The sequence below is a fragment of the Saimiri boliviensis genome, chromosome 1 (genome assembly GCF_048565385.1).
Source record: "Saimiri boliviensis isolate mSaiBol1 chromosome 1, mSaiBol1.pri, whole genome shotgun sequence".
Lineage (NCBI taxonomy): Eukaryota > Metazoa > Chordata > Mammalia > Primates > Cebidae > Saimiri > Saimiri boliviensis.
In genome coordinates, this window is record NC_133449.1 from 207,629,490 (window position 1) to 207,656,053 (window position 26,564).

At 37.2% G+C, this 26,564-nt stretch overlaps 1 protein-coding gene across 2 annotated transcripts in view; it reads left to right on the top strand.

Moving 5' to 3' along the window:
• Positions 1-26,564, top strand: part of SLCO6A1 (solute carrier organic anion transporter family member 6A1) — a 92,177-nt gene that overhangs the window by 24,989 nt on the left and 40,624 nt on the right. For both annotated transcript variants that reach the window (XM_003920939.3, XM_010340122.2), the window contains exon 7: positions 13,975-14,119. In XM_003920939.3, coding sequence (XP_003920988.2) covers positions 13,975-14,119 — 145 coding nt within the window. The remainder of the gene's footprint in view (positions 1-13,974; positions 14,120-26,564) is intronic.

Here is a 26,564-nt window from a genome sequence, read left to right on the forward strand (position 1 = left end):
TTAAAGCTCTAATACATTCTTGGGGATCTGTTGACATGCTCAGGAGAAGTCAAAGATGGCCCCAGTTATCTGCTGGTTCTTGGCTGACCACAAGTCCCTACATAAACAGAAAGTGGAAGTCAAAGCAGATTGTAAACTGCCTGAAGTTTGAATATGTGATCCAATCCATGTACAGGTCCCCTCAGCAAAAAGTGGAAGCCCTACTGACCCAAGATATTTAAGTAAAACCCCAGCCCAGTTATTGGGTGGACATCAAGGTGTACTGACCCTAGGGTGACTCCTGGGAAGCCAGGCTTAAAAATGAAGAAAATAATTGAAAGTAGAGCATAGACTTCAGTGGCTGCACACTCCCAGGGAGATATAATTTATTTAATTAGTCCTGAAAAGCAGTAAGCAAAATACAGAAAACAGCAACAACACAACTCCTGAGGGTGGGGAAATCAGAATCCAGAAAACCTACAACGTATTATTTAAAGTGTCCAGTTTTCAATAAAACCTCAGGAAAAATGCAAAGGAAGAAGAAAATGTGACCCACATAATGAAAAAGTCAGTACAAACTGTCTCTGAGGTGGCTCAGATGTTGGATATAGTAAACAAAAATTTCATGTAAACTATTATAAATATGTTCAAAAGAATTTTTAAAATGTTTGTTTTTTTCTTTTCTTTTTCTTTTTTCTTTTTCTTTTTTTTTTTTTTTTTTGAGACAGGGTCTCACTCTGTCACCCAGCCTGGAATGCAGCAGCACAATCATGGCTCACTGCAGCCTCACTCTTCCTCAGCCTTCTGAGAAGCTGGAACTGTAGGTGCACATCACCATACCCAGCTAATTTTTAAATTTTATGTAGAGAAATCTCACTATTGTTGCTCAGGCTGGTCTTGAACGTGGCTTATGTGAGATAGCTCTGATTTTAGATTAGGGAAAGAATTGTACAAAAAATTAAGGGAAACTGTGTAACCAAAGTTTCCTTTTATTTTGAAAAAGAGTGGAAAGTTGCCTAGAAAATAAGAAAACTAAAAAAGCGTACTAAGAGAAGCTTCATTTGCTAAAGGCCAGTTGTCTTTATTAATTCTATAGTTCTATTGATCTTCATATAACACTTGGTTTGGATCATTTTCTTGAAATCCAATGGCCGTTTAGAAACTCCTGACACAAGGACTACTAGAAAATAATTCCCACAAAGAAATCATATGTCACCATCATTATAAGACTTATTGACTAGGAGCTTGTTTAAATATACTCCTCCTGAGTATCTAGGCACAGATCTTAAAAAATAGACTTTTCTTGTAATGAATTTTTATTAAAGTGAAACAGAGAAGTACCTATTTTTAGAATGGATTACCATGTTTCACTGATCATTATATCTTTTTAAAACAATTTTTTAGGAAAGAGAGTTTATGAAAAATCAGTAATTTTAATAATTTTAAAGTAGATAAAATACATGCAAGTAAAATAAAATTTGAAAGGCTAAAACAAAGACAAAACATTAAAGCAGGCATCCCCAAACTTTTTACACAGGGGGCCAGTTCACTGTCCCTCAGACCGTTGGAGGGCTGCCACATACTGTGCTCCTCTCACTGACCACCAATGAAAGAGGTGCCCCTTCCCAAAGTGCGGCGGGGGGCCGGATAAATGGCCTCAGGGGGCTGCATGTGGCCCGCGGGCGGTAGTTAGGAGATGCCTGCATTAAACATTTTAATGAAGTTATAGTATCCATGAGGTTACAAGTTAAAAATATAAAAGTAGTTGGCATTAGACTTTAAGATCAGAAATTAGAACAGAGGATAAAAACAAAAACTATCTATAGATGTAAGAATAAAACAGATTAGAAACATTTAGAAAATAATAAAAACAAAGTTTGGAGGTTAGGGAAGAACATGGAAAAGAAAAAAAACAAAAAATCTTGGATGGAATTTGGTAAGGAATAAGATTTTACAGAGGAAAAGCTCCCTCTAAATGTGTGGAATAGAGAGCTCAACCCTTTTATCATTTTTCTTCATCTCACCTGTAAGTTTTCTGCCTTATCAGAGGAGCTACATATTTGCATACTAGGCCTTAGATGAACAAGGAAGTGTCAATGAATATTATGATATAGAAAATCGTGTGAACTGTGAAAAACAAAATGAATGTGAGGTATTATTGCTCCGTGACTATTAATTGTTGCCAAAAAATAAATAAATAAATAAAGGAAGCCAGTGTCCAAATTATTTAGTCATCTTCCTATTGGTAATTAAAATAATGAATTTCCTTTGAAAGCAAGTAAATTGTTATTATAGAAGAATCAATGTAAATCTTATTTAAATAATATGATTTTCAAAACGATATTAGAGAGCTCCAAGATGTCTGACTAGAAGCAGCTAGTGTGTGCTGCTCTCATGGAGAGGAGATAGAGTGGCAAGTTAACACCTACCTTATCAACTGGCTTGTCCAGGAGGATACGTTGGGATTCATCAAGGAAGCAGCATGGCCCATGGAAAAGAGGGAAGAGTGAGACAGGACAGCCGCCCACCTGGGATTGGCGTAGAGCCATAGTAGGCTCCTCATTGAGGAGAAACAGCAAGTGAGAGCCCCCAAGGTCCCACATTTTTGTCACAACTCTTTGCAACCCTGGACACAGGAGATTCCCCAACTTGCTCCATCCAGGGCCTCCAGACTGATATGAAGAGTTGCACAGAGCCTGAGCAGAGCTACTGTTCAGATACATGCCAAATCCCAGGGGCATTGGACTCTTGAACACCCTATGCCAGCAGCTGTGTTTCTGCCAGCAAAGGAGGCCAGACTCTCTCACATGCCCTCTGGATAGGGACCATATCCACAGTGCTGTTGAGCAGATGGACTGAGGGCCTTGCCTCCTCTATACCTCGCCAGACAAAGCCCGCTGCGGTGGGATGCTAGCACAGCCGGCGCATCCCTACCTGAGCTCTCAGGCTGAGAGCAGCTCTGTATATCCCTGGGATGTGGCTCCCAGAGGTAACAGACAGCCTGCCATTTTTGCCACTCCGTTACTCTCAGGCTTGATAGGCAGCAATGAGCTTAAGGACTATTATGGGCCTCCTGCACAGTGCAGCTTCCTTACATAAAAGCCACCACACTGTTCTCCACATGGAATCCTGCCCTTGTGACTCCTCATTGGGCAGGGTCTCTCTACCTGGGTCACCAGCACAGTCACCCTGCCCCAACCTGAAGCCTTCAGTTGATGATGGCTCTGCACTTCTCTGGGGAGGAAAATCAGAGACACCTCAGCCCCTCTGCCCTTGCTGCTACAGCAGTACCATAGTTACTACTCTTGGGCTAGGAAGAGACAAAGGGCCTGAGGGCTTTACTCACACCTCCAGCATGCCGTGGCCACCCTGTGGAGGAACAGGCCAGTCTTTCTTGCCTGTGTGCCCCCTGCTCACTAACAGGCAGGGTACCTTGGCTTGGACCAGCAACGCAGCTGCTTCACCCTGGCTAATCATACCAATTGGCAGCTGCTCTGTGTTTCTCAGGAGTGGAGACCCAAGAGATAAGTGAAAGGCCCTCTGCCATTGCCACTGCCAAAGTCCTTGCCCCTAGCACCCCCAAGCCATATAGGGAAGAAAAATCATGAGCTTGCCCCAGGGCTATGGTGCACAGCCTGGAAATGCCAAGCTGAGATCTGCAGCCAACACTAGTGGGAAAGGAGCTCATACTCTCAGATCATTGAGAGAGAGCATGGCTGCAAATGCAAGGAAATACAGAGGAGCTGCATGGCTGAGCAAGAGCCCACCTACTGGCCATGATGCTTGAGTGCCATTTACTGGATTGCAGCCCGAACTTCAACACCAAAAATACTTGGCTAATGTACCCCACTATGAAACCAAGCACGGAAATTCTGTCACAAATAAAGATGCTGCACAAAGCCTCGGGTCTCTGAAAACATCCAGAAATTAAATCAACTGATTCTAGTCAAATTATACCATGGTTAAAGGAACATCAGCCAACACACATAGTAAGAACCAGCACAAAATGTCTGGCAACTGTAAAAGCCAGAATGTCTTTTTACTTCCAAACAACCTCAGTAGCTCCCCAGAAATGCTTATTTACCAGAATGAAAAGGCTGAAATGACAGAATTCAGAATCTGGATGGAAATGAAGATCTTAGATATTCAGAAGCTGAAACCTATCCCAAAAAGTATAAGGGATCCAGTAAATTTATGGAAGAAATGAAAGATGATGTAGCCATTTTAAGAAAGAATCAAATCGAGCTGATATAGCTGAAAAATTCACTACGAGAATTTCATAACATAATTAGGAGTATTAACCGTCAAGGAAAGAATCTCAGATCTTGATGGTCAGTAGTTTGAATTAACTCAGACAAAAATAAAAAAGAATTTTACAAAATAAATAAAACCTCCAAAAAACATGAGATTGTGTTAATAGACCAAATCTGACTCATTGACATCCCTGAAAGACAGGGAGAGAGTAAGGAACTTGGAAAACACATTTGAGGATATTGTCCACAAAATTTTTCCCAGTCTCACTAGAGAGGTCAATATGCAAATTATGAAATTCAGAGTACTCTTGTGAGATATTATACAAGATGACTATCCCCAAGAGACATAGTCATCAGCTCCTCCAAGGTCAATGCAAAATAAAAAATACTTAAGGCAGCTAGAGTGATGGGAAAGGTCACCTAGAAAGAGAACCCCATCAGGCTAACAGTAGACCTGTCAGCAGAAACTCTACAGCCAGAAGAGACTGAGGGCCTATATTCAGCATTTTTAAAGAAAAGAAATTAGAACCAAGAATTCATATCCAACCAAACTAAGCTTTGTAAGCCAAAGAGAAATAAAATCCCGTTTAGATAAGCAAATGCTAAGGAAATTCTTACCACTAGGCCTGCCTCATAAGAAGTTCCTAAGGGGGTGCTAAACATGGAAATGAAACACCATTACTGACCATCACAAAAACACCCTCAAGTACATAGACTATTGATACTGTAAAGCAAATACACAATCTGGTCTACAGAACAAACAGCTAACTACACAATGATAGGCTCAAATCCACGCATGTGAACATTAACCTTCAACAGAAATGGATTACAGCTCCCACTTAAAAGGCACCGACTGTCAAGATGGATAATGAAGCAAGTACTTTGGGAGGCTGATGTGGGCGAATCATGAGGTCAGGAGTTCGAGACCAGCCTGGCCAACATGATGAAACCCCATCTCTACTAAAAATACAAAAAATTAGCTGGGTATAGTGGTGGGTGCCTGTAATCCCAGCTACTTGGGAGGCTGAGGCAGGAGAATAGCTTGAACCCAAGAGGTGGAGGTTGCAGTGAGCCTAGATCATGCCACTGTACTCTAGCCCAGGGAATAGAGTGAGACTGTGTCTCAAAAAAAAAAAAAAAAAAAAAAAAAAAAGAAAAGAAAACAAACAAAACTTTCAGCAAACTAGGCATTGAAGTTCCATACCTCAAAATAGTAAGAGTCATCTATGACAAACCCATAACCAATATCATACTGAATGAACAAAATCTGAAAATATTTCCCCTGGAAAACTGGAACAAGACAAGGATGCCCTCTCTCACCATTCCTATTCAACATAGTATTGAAAGTCCTGACCAGAGCAATCAGACAAGAGAAAGAAATAAAAGGCACATAAATAGGAAGAGAGAAAGTCAAACTGTTTCTCTTTTCTTAAAATTATACTTTAAGTTCTGGAGTACATGTGCAGATAGTGCAGGTTTGTTACGTAGGTATATGCATGCCATGGTGGTGCTTTGCTGTATCCATCACCCCATCATCTACATTGGGTGTTTCTCCTAATGCTATCCCTCCCCAATTTCTCCACCCCCTGCTATTCCTCCCCCAGCTCCCCACCTCTCAGGCCCCAATGTGTGATGTTCCCCTCACTGTGTTCATGTGTTCTCATTGCTCAACACCCACTTATGAGTGAGAATATGTGGTGCTTGCAAACTATTTTTCTTTATAGACAGTGTGTGATGTTCCCCTCACTGTGTTTGTGTGTTCTCATTGCTCAACACCCACTTATGAGTGAGAATATGTGGTGCTTGCAAACTATTTTTCTTTATAGACAATATAATCTTATACCTAGAAAGCCCCATAGTATCTTCCCAGTGTCCGCTGGATTTTATAAACAACTTCAGCAAAGTTTCAGGATACAAAATCAATGTACAGAAATCAGTAGCATTTCTCTATACCAATAATGTCGAAGCTGAGAGCCAAATCAAGAATGCAATCCCATTCACAATAGCCACAAAAAGACTAAAATACCCAGGAATACAACTAACAAGGATGTTGAAAGATCTGTACAAGGAGAACTACAAAACACTGCTGAAAGAAATCAAAGACAACATGAACAAATCGCAAAATATTCCATAATCATGAATAGGAAGATTCAATATAGTTAAAAATGGCCATTCGGCCCAAAGCTATTTACAGATTTAATACTATTCCTAATGAACTACCAATGAGATTTTTCACAGGACTAGTACAAAAAACAAAAACAAAAACAAAAACAAAAACTATTCTAGAATTCATTTGGAACATCATCAACAACAAAAACCCTGAAGAGCCAAAGCAATACTAAGCAAAAAGAGCAAAGCTGGAGGTATGACACTACCCAACTTCAGACTATACTACAAGGCTCCTAAAACAGCATGGTACCGGTACATAAACAAACACATAGACCAATGGAACAGAATATAGAACACAGAAATAAAGGTGCACACCTACAACAACCTGATCTTCCAAAAAAGCTGACAAAACAAGCAATAGACAAATGACTCCCTATTCAATAAATGATGCTGAGGTAACTGGGTAGCCATAGGTAGAATTGAGACTAGACCCCTATCTTTCACCATATACAACTCAAGATGGATTAAAGATTTAAATGTAAAATCTAAAGTATAAAAACCATAGAAGAAAATCAGGAAATAGCATTCTGGATGTTGGCCCAGGCAAAGACATGCTGGAGACTCTGAAAGCAATCACGACAAAACCAGAAATTGACAAGTGGGACTTAATTAAACTAAAGCATTCTGCACAGCCAAAGAAACTATCAACAGAGTATACAGAAAACCTACAGAATGGGATAAAATGTTTGCAAACTATACATATGACAAAGATCTAATATCCACAATCTGTAAAGAACTCAAATCGGCGAGCAAAACAACCCCACTATAAAATGGGCAAAGGACATAAACAGACAATTTTCAAAATATACATGTGGCTCACAAGCATATGAAAAATGCTTGATATTACATTGTCAGAGAAAATCAAATCAGAACCACAATGAGATACCACTGCACACTAGCAATAATGGCTATTTTAAAAAGTGAAAAAAATAGCAGATGCTGGTGTGGTTGCAGAGAAAAGGAACTCTTAAAGCATCGCTGGGAATATAAATTAGTTTATTGTGGAAAGCAGTGTGGCAATTCCTCAAAGAAGTTAAAACAGAACTACTATTTGATCTAAAAATCCCATATCTGGATATGAACCCAAAGGAATATAAATTGTTCTATCATAAAGACACATGCATGCATATGTTCATAACAGCGCTATTCACAATAGCAAAAACATGGAATCCATGTAGATGTTCATTAATGGTGAAATGGGTAAGGAAAATGCAGTATATATGCGTCATGGAATACTATGCTGCTATACAAAAATGAGATTTTAGTCTTTGCAGTAACATGGAGGGAGCTGGAGGCCATTATCTTAAGCAAATTGATGCAGAAACAGAAAATCAAATACCTTATATTGTCACTTATAACTGGGAGCTAAACATTGAGTTCACATGGACACAAAGAAGTGAACAATAACCACTGGGGTATATTTGAAGGTGGGGGTGAGAGGTGGGTGAGCATTGAAAAACTACCTATTGAGTATTATTCTGATTATCTGGATGACAAAATTTTCTGAAACCACTCCCCCATAACACACAATTTACCCATGTAACAAACTTTAAGTAAAAGTTGGAAAATAAAATCAAAGAAAACAAAATGATAGTTATCACTTGTGTTTAAGTCAGAACATTTTATAGTACTTTTAGCCTGAATCATCTACTAGGCATGACTCTAAATAAACTGATTATTCTGAAAGTAGAGGAGGTGAAATGCCAACAGAGTTAGCAAAAACAAATTATTTTAATTTGCAATTAGCAGCATTTCCTAGAGGAGATATTTTATTCTGATGGACAGATTTGATGAAGGGAGCCATTACTTACTTTCTATGGCAAATTATGACTATTTAACATAAAGAATCAAGATCAGGGCACATAAGTTAAATTAAAAAGTAAAACACTTAAAGAGTGCAAAGCGGTTTATTGGTCTCTTTAACTTATGTTTTCCTCCTTTTTGTCTCTAGGGAAATGTCTTTTACTGGCAGGATCAGTGTCTTCTGCCTTGCAAACTTGACTAGGATAGGGAGTAAATCAGTGCTTGAAAGATAAAATTCTAGAAAAAGATGGGACACTGTATGTCCCACCTTCAATGAACCCTGGTTGAGACTCTACAAACTCTTTCCTCTCTGCAACATTCCTCTGCCTTTATTTCCTCCTCATCTTTTGTTTCCGACTTCTATTAGAGGACTATCCTGAACTTAAAAATACTTTTCTGCAGTCTTTATACCTTACATTTTATGTATTTGCTGATCCTACTCTTATTTCAGACTCTTACTAAGTAAGAACATGCAGGAGTACCTAGCCTAATTGGAAAGCAATCCTAGAAGAGAATGAATCCCTTCCTGTGTGGAAAAAACCTTGGTTTTAGACAAATTCTGTGATTAACAAGGGCTACTTAATAGCCATAATACTGTGAGATATGGAAGGTAGAAAAGAACTATCTGCCACTGAATAACACTATTTTGACTTCTCCCTTTGTATATCAGCATCTGTCAGAATTGAGCCTGAGTTTACTGCATAAAACTCTTTGTATATTTATTTGTATATCTATCTGGCTTTCACTTTTGTCTCCCATATTTAAAGCTAAGAAAAGATATAGACCTTTAAAATGCAGGAAAATCTGGACATTTTATTGGAAGGAAATCTGTGGTATTCTTAATATTTACTATTCTCACAGTACCTTTCAAAATACAGTGGCCAGAAATATTTCCTTGTGTATTGGTTACCATGCTCTGTATAATGTAGTCCAAATGTTTTAGCCAAAACTATTATAGTTTTTGGCATCAGCACTTTAGCTCAAGGAAGCAATTTTTATATTTCCCCTAAACCTGGGAAATGTCCTAATTTGAGAAAAATATCCAGTAAGGACACTTTGTTGAAGAGTGACTAATCTAGTCAATTCCTTTTTGGGAGGAAAGCATAAATAATAGCAAGAGTGAGAAACTCAAACACCACAACTTTGATAAATTGATATAGCAAAAATAAAAGTACAAAGGCCATTGAGAAGGAGAAGTAAGTGTGAAAAAAATAGTCATTAGCTAAAATAGACCTAGATGAATATACAAATGAGACAGAAGTAAGTTAAATATCTGGGTCTTTGAAGCAATTAAGACTTAATGTGAATGAGGCACTTTATGCATGCTGAATTGTTTAGCTATTGACAAAGTGTATTAGTTTTCTTACTTTCATATGTAACCTTATGATAAATTGCATCAGTGGAATTAAGAGTGTATGTTCCTTTTAATCTGAAAGAGCTTGAACGTGAAAATTATCTAGTGCAGTGATTCTGTGTGATTTCCAGACCAGCAACATCTGCATCATGTGTGAATTTATTAGAAATGCAAATTCTCAGGCACCACTCCAGACTGCAGATTCAGAAATCTGAGTGGGAGCTGCGATCTGTGTTTTATACCATGCAGATAATTCAAGGCACGTTAAAATTTGCAGACAACAATTCTCGTAATCAAGTGCAACCTTTAATTTTATAAATTAAGAAATTAATGTGTATTTTTACTGGACATTTGCTATGTGTCAATAGTATTAAACAATTACATATATTCAAATCTCATAAGCACTTGGAAAAATAGACATTATTGTTTCTATTTTACAGATAGCAAACCAGTAATTTAAAGAGAGTGAATATTTTTTCCAAAAAACAAAAACATGTTACACACACACACACACACACACACACACACACACACACACACACCCCATACCGGTGGCTTGAAGATAAGAGCATAAGAATGCGTGTTGTATTTGACTCTAAATTCAGAAATCTGCCTACTGTAATGTAATACTTCCTAAAAATGAGATACAGAGAAACTGTGATTTGCTTATTGATGCTCCAAAATCATGCAGACCGACATTTTCATATAAAATCATAGAATATAAACTCTTATTAGGGTTAAGTGTGCTTAATATTCAGTTCTCAATAGTTACTTTAAAATAAATGAATATGTAACATTTGTAAACTAGAAAAACCTATGAATAAAGCTGTAATTCTCTAATCAATATTTGAATGTACTGCATTAAATAGAAAATAAAAGTAAAATAAAAAACTGTAGAATAAACATAATCATCTATATTTAAAATTAGATAATAAAGTAAAAAGAAAGGATAAAGTAATCACAAAACTGCAATTCAGAAATTTATTTAACAGATGCTATAAAACTTCATGAAAAAATTAAAATTTTATGCCACATTATTAAAGATGACTGGGATAGCTTGAAAGATATGCCATGTTAATGTTTGAAATGACAATCTTCACCTAGGTGAGTTTTCTTAAATAATCTATGAATCCAATGCAAGTGTAATCAATACTGTGGCAAATATTTTATTTTTTTAGTCAATGACAAACAGATTATAAAATTTGTATGGCAGAATAAGGGCATGGATAACTAAAACAAAGAGCACTGGACCTATTTTATATTAAGACTCACTACAGAAACCACAGTAGTAAAAACAGTGTAGCACTTGCATGATATAGATTAACAGATCAATGTAACATAACTGAGAATTCAGCAACAGACTAAATATTGTACATGTGAACTTGCTATGTGATAAAAGAAGCACTGTAAAGTTCAGTAGATGTGATAGCCAATTTGGCTATTTGTGAAAAATAATGATGGGTTTCTACCTCATATTATGTACAAAGTTGATTTCCAGGTTAATAAAATGTGGTTAGATAAAACAACACAGTTAATGTTAAAAATGAAATAAATAGCTTTGTGACATAGAGGTGGGAAAATGTTAAACAAGATTGCAATAGTATTAAATGCGAATTCAAGCTTTATGGATTAGATATATCAAGTCAAGGATTTGTGTTCTGTGAAAGAAACTGTACACCCCATTAATAGATGGGTGACACCATGGAATATTATGCAGCCATCAAAAACAATGAATTCACGTCCTTTGTAGGGACATGGATGAACCTGGAAACCATCATTCTCAGCAAACTGACACAAGAGCAGAAAATCAAACACCGTATATTCTCGCTCATAGGCGGGTGTTGAACAATGAGAACACATGGACACAGGGAGGGGAGCACTACACACTGGGGTCCGTTGGGGGGAAATGGGGGAGGGGTGGGGGGTGGGGAGGTGGGAAGAGATAGCATGGGGAGAAATGACAGATACAGGTGAGGGGACGGAAGGCAGCAAAGCACACTGCCATGTGTGTACCTATGCAACAATCTTGCATGTTCATCACATGTACCCCAAAACCTAAAATGCAATTTAAAAAAAAAAAATAGATGGGTGACAGATATCTAAATTCAAGTGATTACTATTTAGAATAAACAATGAATTTTTAGAAAATCTACCCCCAGATTTCAGGAAGCCTAATAGTGATAGAATGAGCAAGTTCATGCACTCAACAAGAATCCCAAATAGCGAAGAATGATGGAAAGAAAGCCTCAGTTAGACTGGAAATTAGAGAAATAGGAAATAAACCATTGTGGTACTACTTTATACTGGTCACCATGGCAACATTTTGAAAGCCAGCTAATAATATCAAGTCTGTGTGATTATGTGAGGTATTGTAGTTATCTACTGCTACATAATAAACTATCCCATAACTTACGACTTAAAACAATATAAAATATATTTTGCTCATGAAAATGCAGTTTGGACAGGGCTTGTCTCTCTCAACTATACTTGGGGTCAACTAGAGCAGTGGTAATCAACGTTTTTGGCACTAGGGGTCAGTTTCATGGAAGAAATATTTTCCCAGGTGGGGGCACTGGTTTTAAGATGATTCAAACTCATGGCATTTATTGTGCACTTTATTTCTATTATTACTACATACTCACCATAATGTAGAATCAGTGGGAGCCCTGAGCTTGTTTTCCTGCAACTAGACTATCCCATCTGGGGATGATGGGAGACAGTGACAGATCAACAGGTGTTAAATTCTCATAGGGATTGCACAACCTAGATCCCTCACTTGTGCAACTCACAATAGGGTTTGTGCTCCTATGAGAATTTAATGCTGCTGCTGATCTAACAGGAGGCAAAGCACACTTTGGCTCCCTTACCTGCTACTCACCTCCAGCTGTATGGCTTGGTTCCTAACAGGCCATGTACTGGGCTCCTGTTGTTTCTATAGAGTCTAGGGGATCCTTGAGCTAGAGTGATCAAAGTCTGGAGAATGGAACCATCTGAAGGCTTGTTTGCTCAAATGTTAGTTTTTTATACTGTCTGTTTGCTAGAATACCCACACATATCCTTTGCATCTGTCCTGGGCTTTTTTACAACATGGTAACTGAGTCCCAAGGCAAGCATTCTCAGAGTGTGAAAAATCCCAGCAGAAGCCATATTTTCATTTTACGATCTATCCTCAAAAGTCATAGCATTATTCGTTTCATTGAGACAGTTAGAAGGCCTTTCCAAGTTTAATGACTTTTTATGGGAAAATGACATAGTTCTGCATGGGCGTGCTAAACCAGAAATATTTCTTTGATAAATTTTAGAAAGTACAAGCTAAATGAAGAAAATGGAACACTACCATCATTGTGCTGGTGTACTCATTGTAGAGTAACCTGATGCATTTTGAAGAACAATCTAGAGAAATAGTGGAATAAAGTATGCTAAATCCCTATCCCCTAGGAATTCCTTTCTAGGATGTATACTTCTTAGAGACACTCTATCATTGGACCTTAAGGTACATACACAGGGATATTTAATGTAGCCTAGTTTGTGATAGTAGGCATTTGAAGGCAAGACAAGTATTAAATCCTATGGGAATGAATAAATATGGCAGAATCACACTTCATAAAATTAGATAGCACGCAGAAGCTGAACTAGTTGAAATTTGCAGAATATGATTACACCTAACAGGGGAAGTTTAGAGCCAGAAAAAAATTTAAAGTAATTAAAAATATACAAACATAAAATAGCACTAAATATATTTTCAATGAGAAATGGATAACCAAGGAAATAAAGTAACTAATTTGAAAGTTAATATTTTACTATGTTGTTAATTACTCTGTATAGTATAATAGATAATGATAAACCATCACATCTTAATAAGCCTTCTAAATAAGTTTGACAAGTTTGCTAAAATGCAAAATTTAAATAATTTCATTCTTTATATGGATGGGCTTTGAGGAGTAAAATATAAATATTTTCTGCAGTCCTCTTTTTTCTTGAATATTGCTTAAATTTTATTTGTTTTGTGATTTAGTTGAATAAGAAACACTTGCTTAAAAAAATAAGTAGGCAAGCCAAAGTAAAGAGAAATTCTAGATATCTGGTTAATGACATCAATTTTTCTCTAATCTGTCCAACAAACTTCCAAGCTCATAAATAAAAATTATAAGTGGTATGAAGAGCAAATCAAAATGGAAATTGTCAAAACCTATTTGTCTTTTATAGAGTTTGTATATTGTTGCATCATATATTACTGTTTGGATCTCTACATATCATCTATCTATATATCTACATATCTATCTATCTATCAATCTATCAATCATCTTTTCAGTTTAGACTGGGAATGGTAATTTTTATAGACAGATCATTAGCATTTGATTCTATCTATTCCTCTTTATCTAATAAAATAATTGATATATAAAATTTTTATTTCAGATTCTGATGAAGAATCCAGTGCTCATATGCCTAGCTCTATCAAAAGCTGCAGAATCTTTGGTTTTGATTGGAGCTTCTGAATTTTTGCCTAAATATTTAGAAAATCAGTTTATATTAACACCCAATATGGCAACTGCACTTGCAGGTAGATTTACTTTTATATTGTACCATATCAAAAATTTTGCACAGTCTTATTGTATGTACTTATGATATACTTGAAATAATATAAAGAATTATATACCGAGATATGATTTTTGAAAATTTTACAAATATGAGCACTTTGCCATCATTGTGTCAATATTTTTAACATATAAATGCTTGTAAAAACTTCTGTACTCCTCCTTTATCCCATTTCCCTTCATTCTTTTTCACAGGTAATCACTCTTCTGAAGTCAGAGTGAATCATTCCCATGCATGTTTATGTATCTTTACTGCTTATGTGCTTGTCTATACACATCTATTTCTAAAATTTATGTATCATTTTATACGTACTCTTCTACCACTTACTTTTTCATCAAAAATTGTGTTCTTTAGATTTGTGTTTATCTATATCTATTTAATTCATTTTAGTTTGCTATTTTATTTTATGATTCTATTTTATGAATATACCATTGTTTATCATCCAATTAATGGATATGTCGTTGACTCCCACTTTTTCACTCATTGAATGCAGTAATGAATAGGCTTGTTCATATCTCTTTATGTACATTTGTAAGAGTTGATCTAAGTTTAGACACTGAAGGAAAATTGCTATTGTGCACATTTTCTATTTTATGAGTTATTGAACATTAGCTTTCCAAAAGAGGTTGCAAATTGAATTAAATGTTTTAAAGTTTTAGTAAGAAAGTTGTAAATATAATAATTTATTTTAGGGTATAAAAGGTCAAGGATGCATGTGGCAACTTTTAGGGTAACCAATCAAATAGTAGTGAGAGAGTATATTAATATGAAAAAAATTTAATTAAAAAGGAAAGGACAGAGTAGAGGATTCAAGATGGCTGAATAGGAACAGTTCCAGAGTGCAGTTCCCAGCAAGAACAATGCAGGGGGTGAGAGTGCTCAACGCATTTCCAAACAAATTTTCACTGCCCACAGACCAGGAGATTCCTGGGCCGAAAAGCACACGTTTTCAGCATGACTGGTGCTGTGGGTTGTTGCACAGCAACTCACACAAATCTGGGCAGCCATTTCAACTGGTGTCTGGAACGCATGGGATACAGATCTGCCCATTCAACTGAAAGGGAGGGAGCTGAGAGAGGGATCCAGGTGATCTGACTCAGTGGGTACCACCCTCACAAAAACAAGCAATCTGAAACTCTCTGGATTGAGAGTTTCACAGCAAGTGCAGCTGGACCTGGAATGGTCCAGCTCAATGAGGGAAGGCCATCTTCCACTAATGAGGCAGTTCACCACTACTGAGGCAGTTCACACAGAAGCTGGGCAGAGGCTGTGGCAGCTCAGCAATGCCTCTGCTGGCAGACTGTGACTAGACTACTCTGTGCAGGGCAGGGCATCTCTGAAAAAAGGCAACTGCATATCAGGAACTTATAAATAAAGCCAACTTTCCTAGGTCAGAGCACCTGGGAAAAGAGGCAGTTATGAATTCCACTGCAACAGACTTAAAGGTACCTGTCAAGCAACTCTGCATGGAACAGTGGAGCTCCCAGCACAGCACTTGAGCTCCTATAAGGGACAGACTATCTCCTCAAGCAGCTCCCTGACAACCATATACCCAAAGAGCCACCTCATAAAGGAGAACTCAGGCTGACATCTGGTGGGTATGCTTCTGGGATGAAGATAACAGATGAAGAAACTGGTAGCAACTCTTACTATTCTGCAGCCTCTGTGGGTGATCCCCAGGCAAGCAGGTTCTGGAGTGGACCTCCAGCAGTCCTGCAGAAGAGGGAAATTGAAGGAATTTCCCTTCAATTTCCTGATTGTTAGAAGGAAAACTAATAAACAGAAAGAAATAGCTTCAACATCAACAAAAAGTACAGTCATTCAGAGACCCCATCCAAAAGTAACCAACTACAAAGACCACAGGTAGATGAAGCCATGAAGATGGGAAGAAACCAGTGCAAAAGGAATGAAAACACCAAAAACCAGAACACCTCTCCTCCTCCAAAGGATCACAACTCCTCACCAGCTAGGGATCAAAGATGCGTGGAGAATGAATCTGATGAATCGACAGAAGCAGGCTTCAGAAGGTGGGTAATAACAAATTTCTCAGAGCTAAAAGAACACATGCTAACCCAATAAAAAGAAACTAAGAACTGAGAAAAAAGGTTAGATGAGATGCTAACTAGAATAAACAGCTTAGAGAAGAATATAAATGACTTGATGGAGTTGAAAAACACAGCACGAGAACTTCATGAAGTATACACAAGTTTCAATAGCCGAATCGACCAAGCAGAAGAAAGGATATCAGAGATTGAAGATCAACTCAAAACAAAATGAGAAGCCAAGAACAAAGAAAAAAGAGTGAAAAGAAATGAACAAAGACTCCAAGAAATGTGAAATTATGTGAAAAGACCTAATCTATGTTTGATAGGTATACCTGAATGTGATGGAGAGAATAAATCCAAGCTGGAAAACACTCTTCAGGATATTATCCAGGATAACTTCCACAACCTAACAAGGCAGCCTGCCATTCAAGTCCGAGAAATACAGAGAAAACACCACACAGATATTCCTCAAGGAGAGCAACCCCAGGGCACATAATCGTCAGATTCATCAGGGTTGAAATGAAGGAAAAAATGCTAAGGGCAGCCAGAGAGAAAGATCAGGTTACCCACAAAGGAAGCCCATCAGACTCACAGCGAATCTCTCAGCAGAAACCCTACAAGCCAAAAGAGAGTGGGGGCCAATATTCAACATCCTTAAAGAAAAGAACTTTCAACCTAGAATTTCATATCCAGCCAAACTAAGCTTCATAAGTGAAGGAGAAATAGAATCCTTTACAGACAAGCAATTGCTGAGAGATTTCATAACCACCAGGCCTGCCTTACAAGAGATTCTGAAAGAATCACTAAACAAAGAAAGGAACAACCAGTACCAGCCATGCCAAAAATGGACCAAATGGTAAAGACCATCAACACAATGAAGAAAATGCATCAACTAATGGGCAAAACATCAGCTAGCATCAAAATGGCAGGATCAAATTCACACATAATATTAACCTTAAATGTAAATGGGCTAAATACTCCAATCAAAAGACACAGACTGGCAAATTAGATAAAAAGTCAAGACTCATCAGTGTGCTGTATTCAGGAAACCCATCTCATGTGCAAGGATACACATAGGCTCAAAATAAAGGGATGGAGGAAGATTTATCAAGCAAATGGAAAGGAAAAAAAAAAAGCAAAATTTGCAATCCTAGTCTCTGATAAAATGGACTTTAAACCAACAAAGATCAAAAGAGACAAAGAAGGACATTACATAATGGTAATAGGATCAATGCATCAAGAAAAGCTAATGATCCTAAATATGTAGACACCCAATACAGGAGCACCCAGGTACATAAAGCAATTTTGACCTACAAAGAGACTTATATTCCCACATGTAATACTGGGAGACTTTAACACTCAACTGTCAATATTAGACAGATCAGTGAGACAGAAAATCAACAAGGATATCCAAGACTTGAACTCAGATCTGGACCAAGTGGGCCTAATAGACACCTACAGAAATCTCCACCCCAAATCAGCAGAATATACCTTCTTCTCAGCACCACATTGCACCTACTCTAAAATTGAGCACATAATTGGAAGTAAATCACTCCTCAGAAAATGCAAAAGAATGGAAATCATAACAAGCAGTCTCTCTGACCACAGGGCAATCAAATTAGAACTCAGAATTCAGAAACTAACTCAAAACTGCACAACTTCATGGACACTGAAAAACCTGCTCCTGAATGTTGACTGGCTAAACCAGGCATCCCCAAACTATGGTCTGCGGGCCGCATGCAGCCCCCTGAGGCCATTTATCTGGCCTCCCGCCACACTTCAGGAAGGGGCACCTCTTTCATTGGTGGTCAGTGAGAGGAGCACAGTATGTGGCAGCCCTCCAACAGTCTGAGGGACAGTGAACTGGCCCCCTGTGTAAAAAGTTTGGGGATGCCTGGGCTAAACAATGAAATCAAGGCAGAAATAAAGATGTTCTTTGAAACCAATGAGAATGAAGACACAACGTACCAGAATCTCTGGGACACATTCAAAGCAGTGTTTGGAGGGAAATTTATAGCAATAAATGTCCACCAGAGAAGCAAGGAAAGATCTAAAATCAACACCCTATTTTCAAAATTGAAAGAGCTAGAGGAGCAACATCAAAAAACTCAAAAGCTAGGAGAAGACAAGAAATAACTAACATCAGAGCAGAACTGAAGGAGATAGAGACACAAATAACCCTTCAAAAAATCAATAAATCCTCGAGCTGGTTTTTTGAAAAGGTCAACAAAATAGACAGAATGCTAACCAGATTAATAAAAAAAGAAAAGGGAGAAGAATCAAATAGATGCAATAAAAAATGAAAAAGGAGATATTACCACTGATTCCAGAGAAATATAAACTACCATCAGAGATTACTACAAACAACAGTATGCACATCTACCAGTAAACCTGGAAGAAATGGATAAATTCCTGGACACTTGCACTCTCCGAAGCCTAAACCAGGGAGAAGTTGAAAACTTTGAACAGACCAATAACAAGGGCTGAAGTTGAGGCAGCAATCAATAGCCTAACAACCAAAAAAAGCTCAGGTCCAGATGGGTTCACAGATGAATTCTACCAGACATACGAAGAGGAGCTGGTACCATTCCTTCTGAAACTATTTCAAACAATACAAAAAGAGGGAATCCTTCCCAAGTCGTTTTGTGAGATCAACATCATTCTGATACCAAAGCCCAGCAGAGACTCAACAAACAAAATGAAAACTTCAAGCCAATATCCATGATGAACATCAATGCAAAAATCTTCAATAAAATACTGGAAAAATGATTGCAGCAGCACATCAAGAAGCTTATCCATCACGATCAAGTAAGCTTCATCCCGGGGAGGCAAGGCTGGTTCAACATATGCAAGTCTATAAACGTAATCCACCACATAAACAGAACCAAAGGCAAAAACCACATGATTATATCAATAGATGCAGAGAATCCCTTTGACAAAATTCAACAGCCCTTTATGCTAAAAACTCTCAATCAACTAGGTATCGAAGGAACATATCTCAAAATAATAAAAGCTATTTATGACAGACCTACAGCCAATATCATACTGAGTGGGCAAAAACTAGAAGCATTCCCTTTGAAATCTGGCACTAGACAAGGATGCCCTCTCTCACCACTCCTATTTAGTATAGTATTGCAAGTTCTAGCCAAAGCAATTAGGCAAGAAAATAAAAAATAAAGGGTATTCAATTAGGAAAGGAGGAAGTCAAGTTGTCTCTATTTGCAGATGACATGACTGTGCATTTAGAAGACCCTATCCTTTCAGTCCAAAATCTCCTTAAACTAATAAGCAACTTCAGCAAAGTCTCTGGATACAAAATCAATGTGCAAAAATCACAGGCATTTCTATACACCAATAACATACTTAAAGAGAGCCAAATCATGAGCGAACTCCCATTCACAATTGCTACAAAGAGAATGAAATACCTAGGATACAACTAACACAGGATGTAAAGAAGCTTCTCAAGGAGAACTACAAACCCCTCCTCAAGGAAATAAGGGAGAACACAAACAGATGGAGAAACATTCCATGCTCATGGTTAGGAAGAATAAATATCGTGAAAATGGCCATACCACCCAAAGTAATTTATAGATTCAATGCTATCTGCATCAAGCTACCAATACCTTGTTCATAGAACTAGAAAAAAACCACCTTAAGCTTCACTTGGAACCAAAAGAGAGCCCACATAGCCAAGACAGTCCTAAGCAAAAAGAACAAAACCGGAGGCATCACACTACCTGATTTCAAACTATAGTACAAGGCTACAGTAATCAAAACAGCACAGTGCTGATACCACAAGAGAGATATAGACCAATGGAACAAAACAGAGGCCTTGAAGGCAATGCCACACATCTACAACGATCTGATCTTTGACCAACCTGACAAAAACAAGCAATGGGGAAAGGATTCCCTGTTTAATAAATGGTGTTGGGAAAACTGGCTAGCAGTGTGCAGAAAGCAGAAACTGGGCCCCTTCCTGGCACCTTACACTAAAATTAACTCCAGATGGATTAAAGACTTAATTTAAACATAAGACCTAACACCATAAAAACCCCAGAAGAAAATCTAGGCAAAATCATTCAGGACATAGGCATAGGCAAAGACTTCATGACTAAAACACCAAAAGCATTGGCAACAAAAGCCAAAATAAACAAATGGGACCTAATTAAACTCCAGAGCTGTACAGCAAAAGAAACAATCATTAGAGTGAACTGGCAACCAACAGAATGGGAAAAAATTTGTTGCAATCTACCCATCTGGCAAAGGGCTAATAGCCAGAATCTGCAAAGAACTAAAATAGATTTGCCAGGAAAAAAAAAAAAAAAAAAAAAAAGCCAAGCAAACCCATCCAAAAGTGGGTGAAAGTTATGAACAGACACTTTTCAAAAGAAGACATATATGAGACCAACGAACATAAGAAAAAATTCTCATCATCACTGATTATTAGAGAAATGCAATCAAACCCACATTGAGATACCCTCTTATGCCAGTTAGAATGGCAATCATTAAAAAATCTGGATACAACAGATGCTGGAGAGGATGTGGAGAAATAGGAACACTTTTACACTGTTGGTTGGAGTGTAAACTAGTTCAACCATTGTGGAAGACAGTGTGGCAATTCCTCAAGGACCTAGAAACAGAAATTCTATTTGACTCAGCAATCCCATTACTGGGTATATACCCAAAGGATTATAAACAGTTCTATTATAAAGACAAATGCACATGTATGTTCATTGTGGCACTGTTTACAATAGCAAAGACCAGGAACCAATCCAAATGCTTGTAAACGATAGACTGGACAGGGAAAATGTGGCACATATACACCATGGAATACTATGCAGCCACAAAAAATGATGAGTTTGTAGAGACATGGATGAGTCTGGAAACCATCATTCTTAGCAAACTGACACAAGAACAGAAACTCAAACACCACATGTTCTCATTCATAGTCAGGTGTTGACCAATAAGAACACAGGGACACAAGGAAGTGAGCATCACACACTGGGATCTGTTGTGGGGAGGCCAAGGGAGGGACAGCAGTGGGGGGGAAGTTGGGGAGGGATAACATGGGGAGAAATGCCAGATATAGGTGACGGGGGTATGGAGGCAGCAAACCACTTTGCCATATTTGTACCTATGCAACAGTCCTGCATGATCTACACATGTACCCCAGAATGTAAAGTACAATTTAAAAAAAGGAAAGAAAAAAAAAAAAGGACAGACAGAAAAACAAAAACAAAAGAAAACATGTGGGGCAAATAGAAAACAAAGATTAAGATGTACAGAAATATTGACTATAAACCTAAACCTTTTATGGAGTACTTTTATATATATATATAAAAGACACAGTCTTGTCTGACTGCAAATTGTCCAAAAAGCCAGAACAGATCAGCTTTCAAGGGCCATAATGACAGTTTTTTTCATGAGCACACCAGGTTTGGGGCACTCTTATTAATCAAATCAAGAGAAGTTGAGGAGTAAATCCATTCCATTTGTTTCCTAACATATTTAATTAAGGTTATTATCAATGGATTCCAAGCACCAATATAAGGCTACATGCAGTATTTACTTTAACCATCCCCTCAAGGTCCTGGATCTAGCCAACTGAACAAATCCTTCAGCCATTGAGGTCTATCTTAAAAAAATCAGATGGCTTTCTTTTTAAGTTTCTCTACTGACCTTTCTACTTAGCCTGAGGTATTAATCCAAACATAACAAAATACATTAGCAATTGCAAATTCTACCTTGGTAAGAATGAAATATCCTTGATAAACATATATGCAAAAATCTTCAATACACTCTAGCAAATGAATCCAGCAATACATCAAAAGCCAATCCACCATGATCAAGTAGGCTTTATCCCTGTATTCCAAGGTTGGTTTAATAAGCACAAGTCAATAATTCATCACATAAACAGAACGAAAGTCAAAACCACGTGATCATCTCAATAGATGAAGAAAAAACTTTCAATAAAATTCAACATCCCTTCATGTTCAAAACTCACAACAAAGTAGGTATTGAAAGAACAGAAATAAAAATAATAAGAACCATCTATGACAAACTCACAGCCACATTATACTGAATAGGGAAAAGCTGGAAGCACTCTTCCTGAAAACCAGCACAATGATGCCCACTCTTACCATTCCTATTCAGCATGATATTGCAAGTCCTGGCCAGAACAATCAGGCAAGAGAAAGAAATGAAGGACATCCACATAAGAAGAGAGGAAGTCAAATTATCTCTATTTACAAACAACATAATTCTATATCTAGAAAACCCCAGAGTCTTGGCCCAAAAACTTCTTAAGCTGATAAACAACATAAGGAAAGTTTCTGGGTACAAAATCAACATACAAAAATTAATAATATTTCTATACACCAAAAACAGCCAACTGAGAGCCAAATTAGAAATGCAATTCTATTCACAGTTTCCACCAAAAACTTAAATACCTAGGAATACAGCTAACAAGGGAAGTTACAGATCTCTTCAATGAATTACAAAACACTACTCAGAGAAATAAGAGATGACACAAACAAATGGGAAAACATTCTATGCTTAGGAATAGGAAGAATCAATATCATTAAAATGGCCACACTACCCAAATTATTTACAGATATGTTGCTATTCCTATTAAACAACCAATGCCATTTTTCACAAAACTAAATAAAACTATTTTAAAATTTATATGGATTGAAAAAAGAGCTCAAATAGCCAAGACAATCCTAAGCAAAAGAACAAAACTGGAGACATCACACTACCAGACTTCAAACTGTACTACAGGGTTACAGTAACCAAAAAAGCATCATACTAGTGCAAAAATGAACACATAGACCAATGGAACAGAATAGAGACTCCAGAAATAAGGCCACACACCTACAACCATCTGATCTTCAACAACCCGGAGTAAAACAAGCCACGAGGAAAAGACTCCCTATTAATAAATGGTGATGGTATAACTGGCAAGCCATATGCAGAAGGTTGAAAATTGACTCCCTCTTTATGCCATATACAAAGTCAACTTGATATGGATTAAAGACTTAAATGCAAAACCCAAAACTATAAAAATCCTAGAAGAAAACCTAGGCAATGTCATTTCGCACATAGGAACTGGCAAAGATTTCAGGACAAAGACTTCAAAAGCCATTGCAACAAAAGCAAAAACTTACAAATGGGATCTAATTAAAATAAAGAGCTTCTGCACTGCAAAAGAAACTATCAGCAGAGTAAACCAGACAGTCTACAGAATGGGAGAAAACACTTCCAAGGCAAGCATCTGACAAAGGTCTAAAATCCAGCATCTATGAGGAACTTAAACTTGCAAGAAAAAAATTAATTAAAAAACCAGCCCCGTAATAAAATGGGCATAGTACCTAAACAGATACTTCTCAAAAGACATGCATGTGGTCAACAGTATGAAAAAAGCTCAGTATCACTGGTCATTAGAGAAAGGCAAATCAAAACCACAGTGAGATACCATCTCACAGCATTCAGAATGGCTGTTACTAAAAAGTCAAAAAATAAGTGCTGGCGAGGTTGCAGAGAAAAGGGAATGCTTACACACTTTTGGTGGGAGTCTAAATTAGTTTAACAGTTGTGGAAAGCAGTGTGGTGATTCTTCAGAGAGCTAAAGACAGAACTAGCATTTGATGCAGTAATCCTATTACTGGATATATACCCAAAGGAATGTAAATTTTTCTATCATAAAGACACATGCACACATATGTTCATCACAGTACTATTCACAATAGCAAAGATGTGGAATCAACCCAAATGCCCCTCAATGGTAGACTAGATTTAAAAAATGGCACATACACACCATGAAATAGTATCAGCCGTAAAAAATGAATTAACATATTTTGCAGGAACACAGATGGAACTGGAGGTCATTATCCTTAGCAAACTAATGCAGAAACATAAAACCAAATACTTATAAATGGGAGCTAAATGATAAGAACCCATAGACCCATAGACACAAAGAGTGGAACAATAAACACTGGAGCCTACCTAAGGCGGTGGGTAGTGGGATAGAGAGGATAAAAAAAAAATAACTATTGGGTACTAAGCTTTTTACGTGGATGATGAGATAATCTGTATAACAAACCCTCGTGACACGAGTTTACCTGTATCACAAACCTGCATATGTACCACTGAACCTAAAATAAAAGTTTTCAAAAAAAAAAAAAAAAAAAAAAAAAAAAGGTTGATACTACTTATATGGACATTCAAGTCCCCAAATTATTGTTCTCCATTTTGGAGAAGACCAAAGTTGCAGGTCTTATACTACTGGATATTGAGACTGTTCCAGTTACTGCATCTATAAAGTATTGCTGTAAAACTAAGGGTTGTTGTTGTTTTTTTTTTAAGTTACTTTATTTATTTAATTTAAATTTAAATTTTGGTAGAGCTCACTAGAGTGAGCTTCTTTTCATTCTATGTGGCATAAGCGGGGAAAATTTAACTAGATTTTGGTGGGTTTATTTTGAAGTTGACTTACACTCATTTCTGGAAAATCATACTGGATGTTGGTTGGAAACAACAGGGCTATTGGCCTGAGTTCTCTCCACATGGACCTCTCTATAGCTGCTTAAGATTCATCATGGCATGGTGGCTTGATTAGAAGATTAAGTAGCCAAAAAGAGAGCCACTTTTATGACCTGACCTTAGCTATTACATAGTTTCACTGCCAAAGTGAAACTGTGGTTCAAGGGGGAAGGAAATAGACCACTCAATGGAAAGAGTTCCTAGATCAAATGCCTGTGAGAAGAGGTAATGTTTCAGCTGTCTCTGGAAAACACAATTTGCAAAAAGATATATTATAAAGATATAGTAATTAAGACAGTGTGATTGGTGCAATTATAAACAGATAGGTCAATGGCACAGAATAGAATGTCCCACATTTGGAGTCATCTGATTTGAGACAAAAGTAACATAGCAGTACAGTAACATTGGATTGATTAGGCATCCTTATGAAAAAGTAAAGTTTTACTTCTACCTTACCTCATACCATATCTTTTAGAGTGAGGCATAGGAAAATATCTTCTTGGCCTTGGAAAAGACAAAGATTTCTTAAACACGACACAAATCACATAGCCAAAAAAAGGGGAAAAATATAAAAAGTGCTATTAAATTAAAATTAAGAACTTCAAGCATTAGTATGAGTGTGAAAAAGGAAGCAACACAATCTTTTTAATAGAATTATTCTGCAAAGTATTTTTATCCAGAATATGTAAGAACAGTGACAATAATAAAATGGGAGATATTTTATTATGGACAAAAGACTTGAATAGGTACTTTACCAAAGATGACATAAATTGGCCAATATTTATCTGAAAATGTGCTCACCTTCATAAGTTTTCAGGTAAATACATATTATAGCTATACTATAACCCTACAACCCGTTCCCCAGAATGGCTAAAATGAGAAAGAGTGAAACATGATGGCTTGGATGTGGAGCAATTGGCATTTCATCTACTGCTGGTGAGAGTGTAAATTAGTTTAATTACTCCGTAAACCTATTGGGCAATACCACAAAATCTTAATATATACATATTCGCGGCCCAGAAAGTACACTCCTAATTATCTACTCAACATAAATTTTACTCTTAAGAGTATAGTCAACAGAAATGCAAATGTTTATAAAAGACATATACATAGATTTTTATAGTAGTAGCACAAATCAGAACATCACACTGAATAAATAAGGTGGTATATATATTATAGCAATACTTTAAGCAATAAGAAGGCACAATTGCATGTTTTGTTATATAAAAATATGAGTATTGTCCAAACATCATTTGGACAATGCACACGTATCTTATGATCCCTTTTAAAATGAAATCCTGAGTGCATGAAAGAGCCCCTGGGTTTCTGGTCATGTTCAATTTTTACCTGAGCAGTGGTTCTTTACATGTGTTCACTTTGGAAATTCAATGGGTACTATTATAATTTGTGTACTTTTATGTACATCATTAACATCGTTACGTTAAAGCTAATTGGAGGTCTTGTGCATTGTTGAATCTTGAACACTTTTGTCTCTTTTTGGTGTGATCTTTCAGAAACAAAGCTATAAATTTGTTAAACCCCCACTATCCCATATTTTCTGCATCTTTTCTGTTGAGGCAGAGTTTTCTCAGTCAGCTTTCCTACAATTTTCTGCCTGGGTAGTAAACCTGACAGCCAGTATTTTCTTAGATGAGTTGGGTAGAGTTCTCAGTTTTCTGCTCACAGATATGTATGGTTTAGAAGAAAGCATAGGGAAATAGCTTCATGGCCTTGGAGCCTACAGTCTCATTCAAACTCTGAATAAACTAGGATATTCTATGCAGGTGCAGAGGGACAATTATGTGGCATGTGGGGGGGGGATAC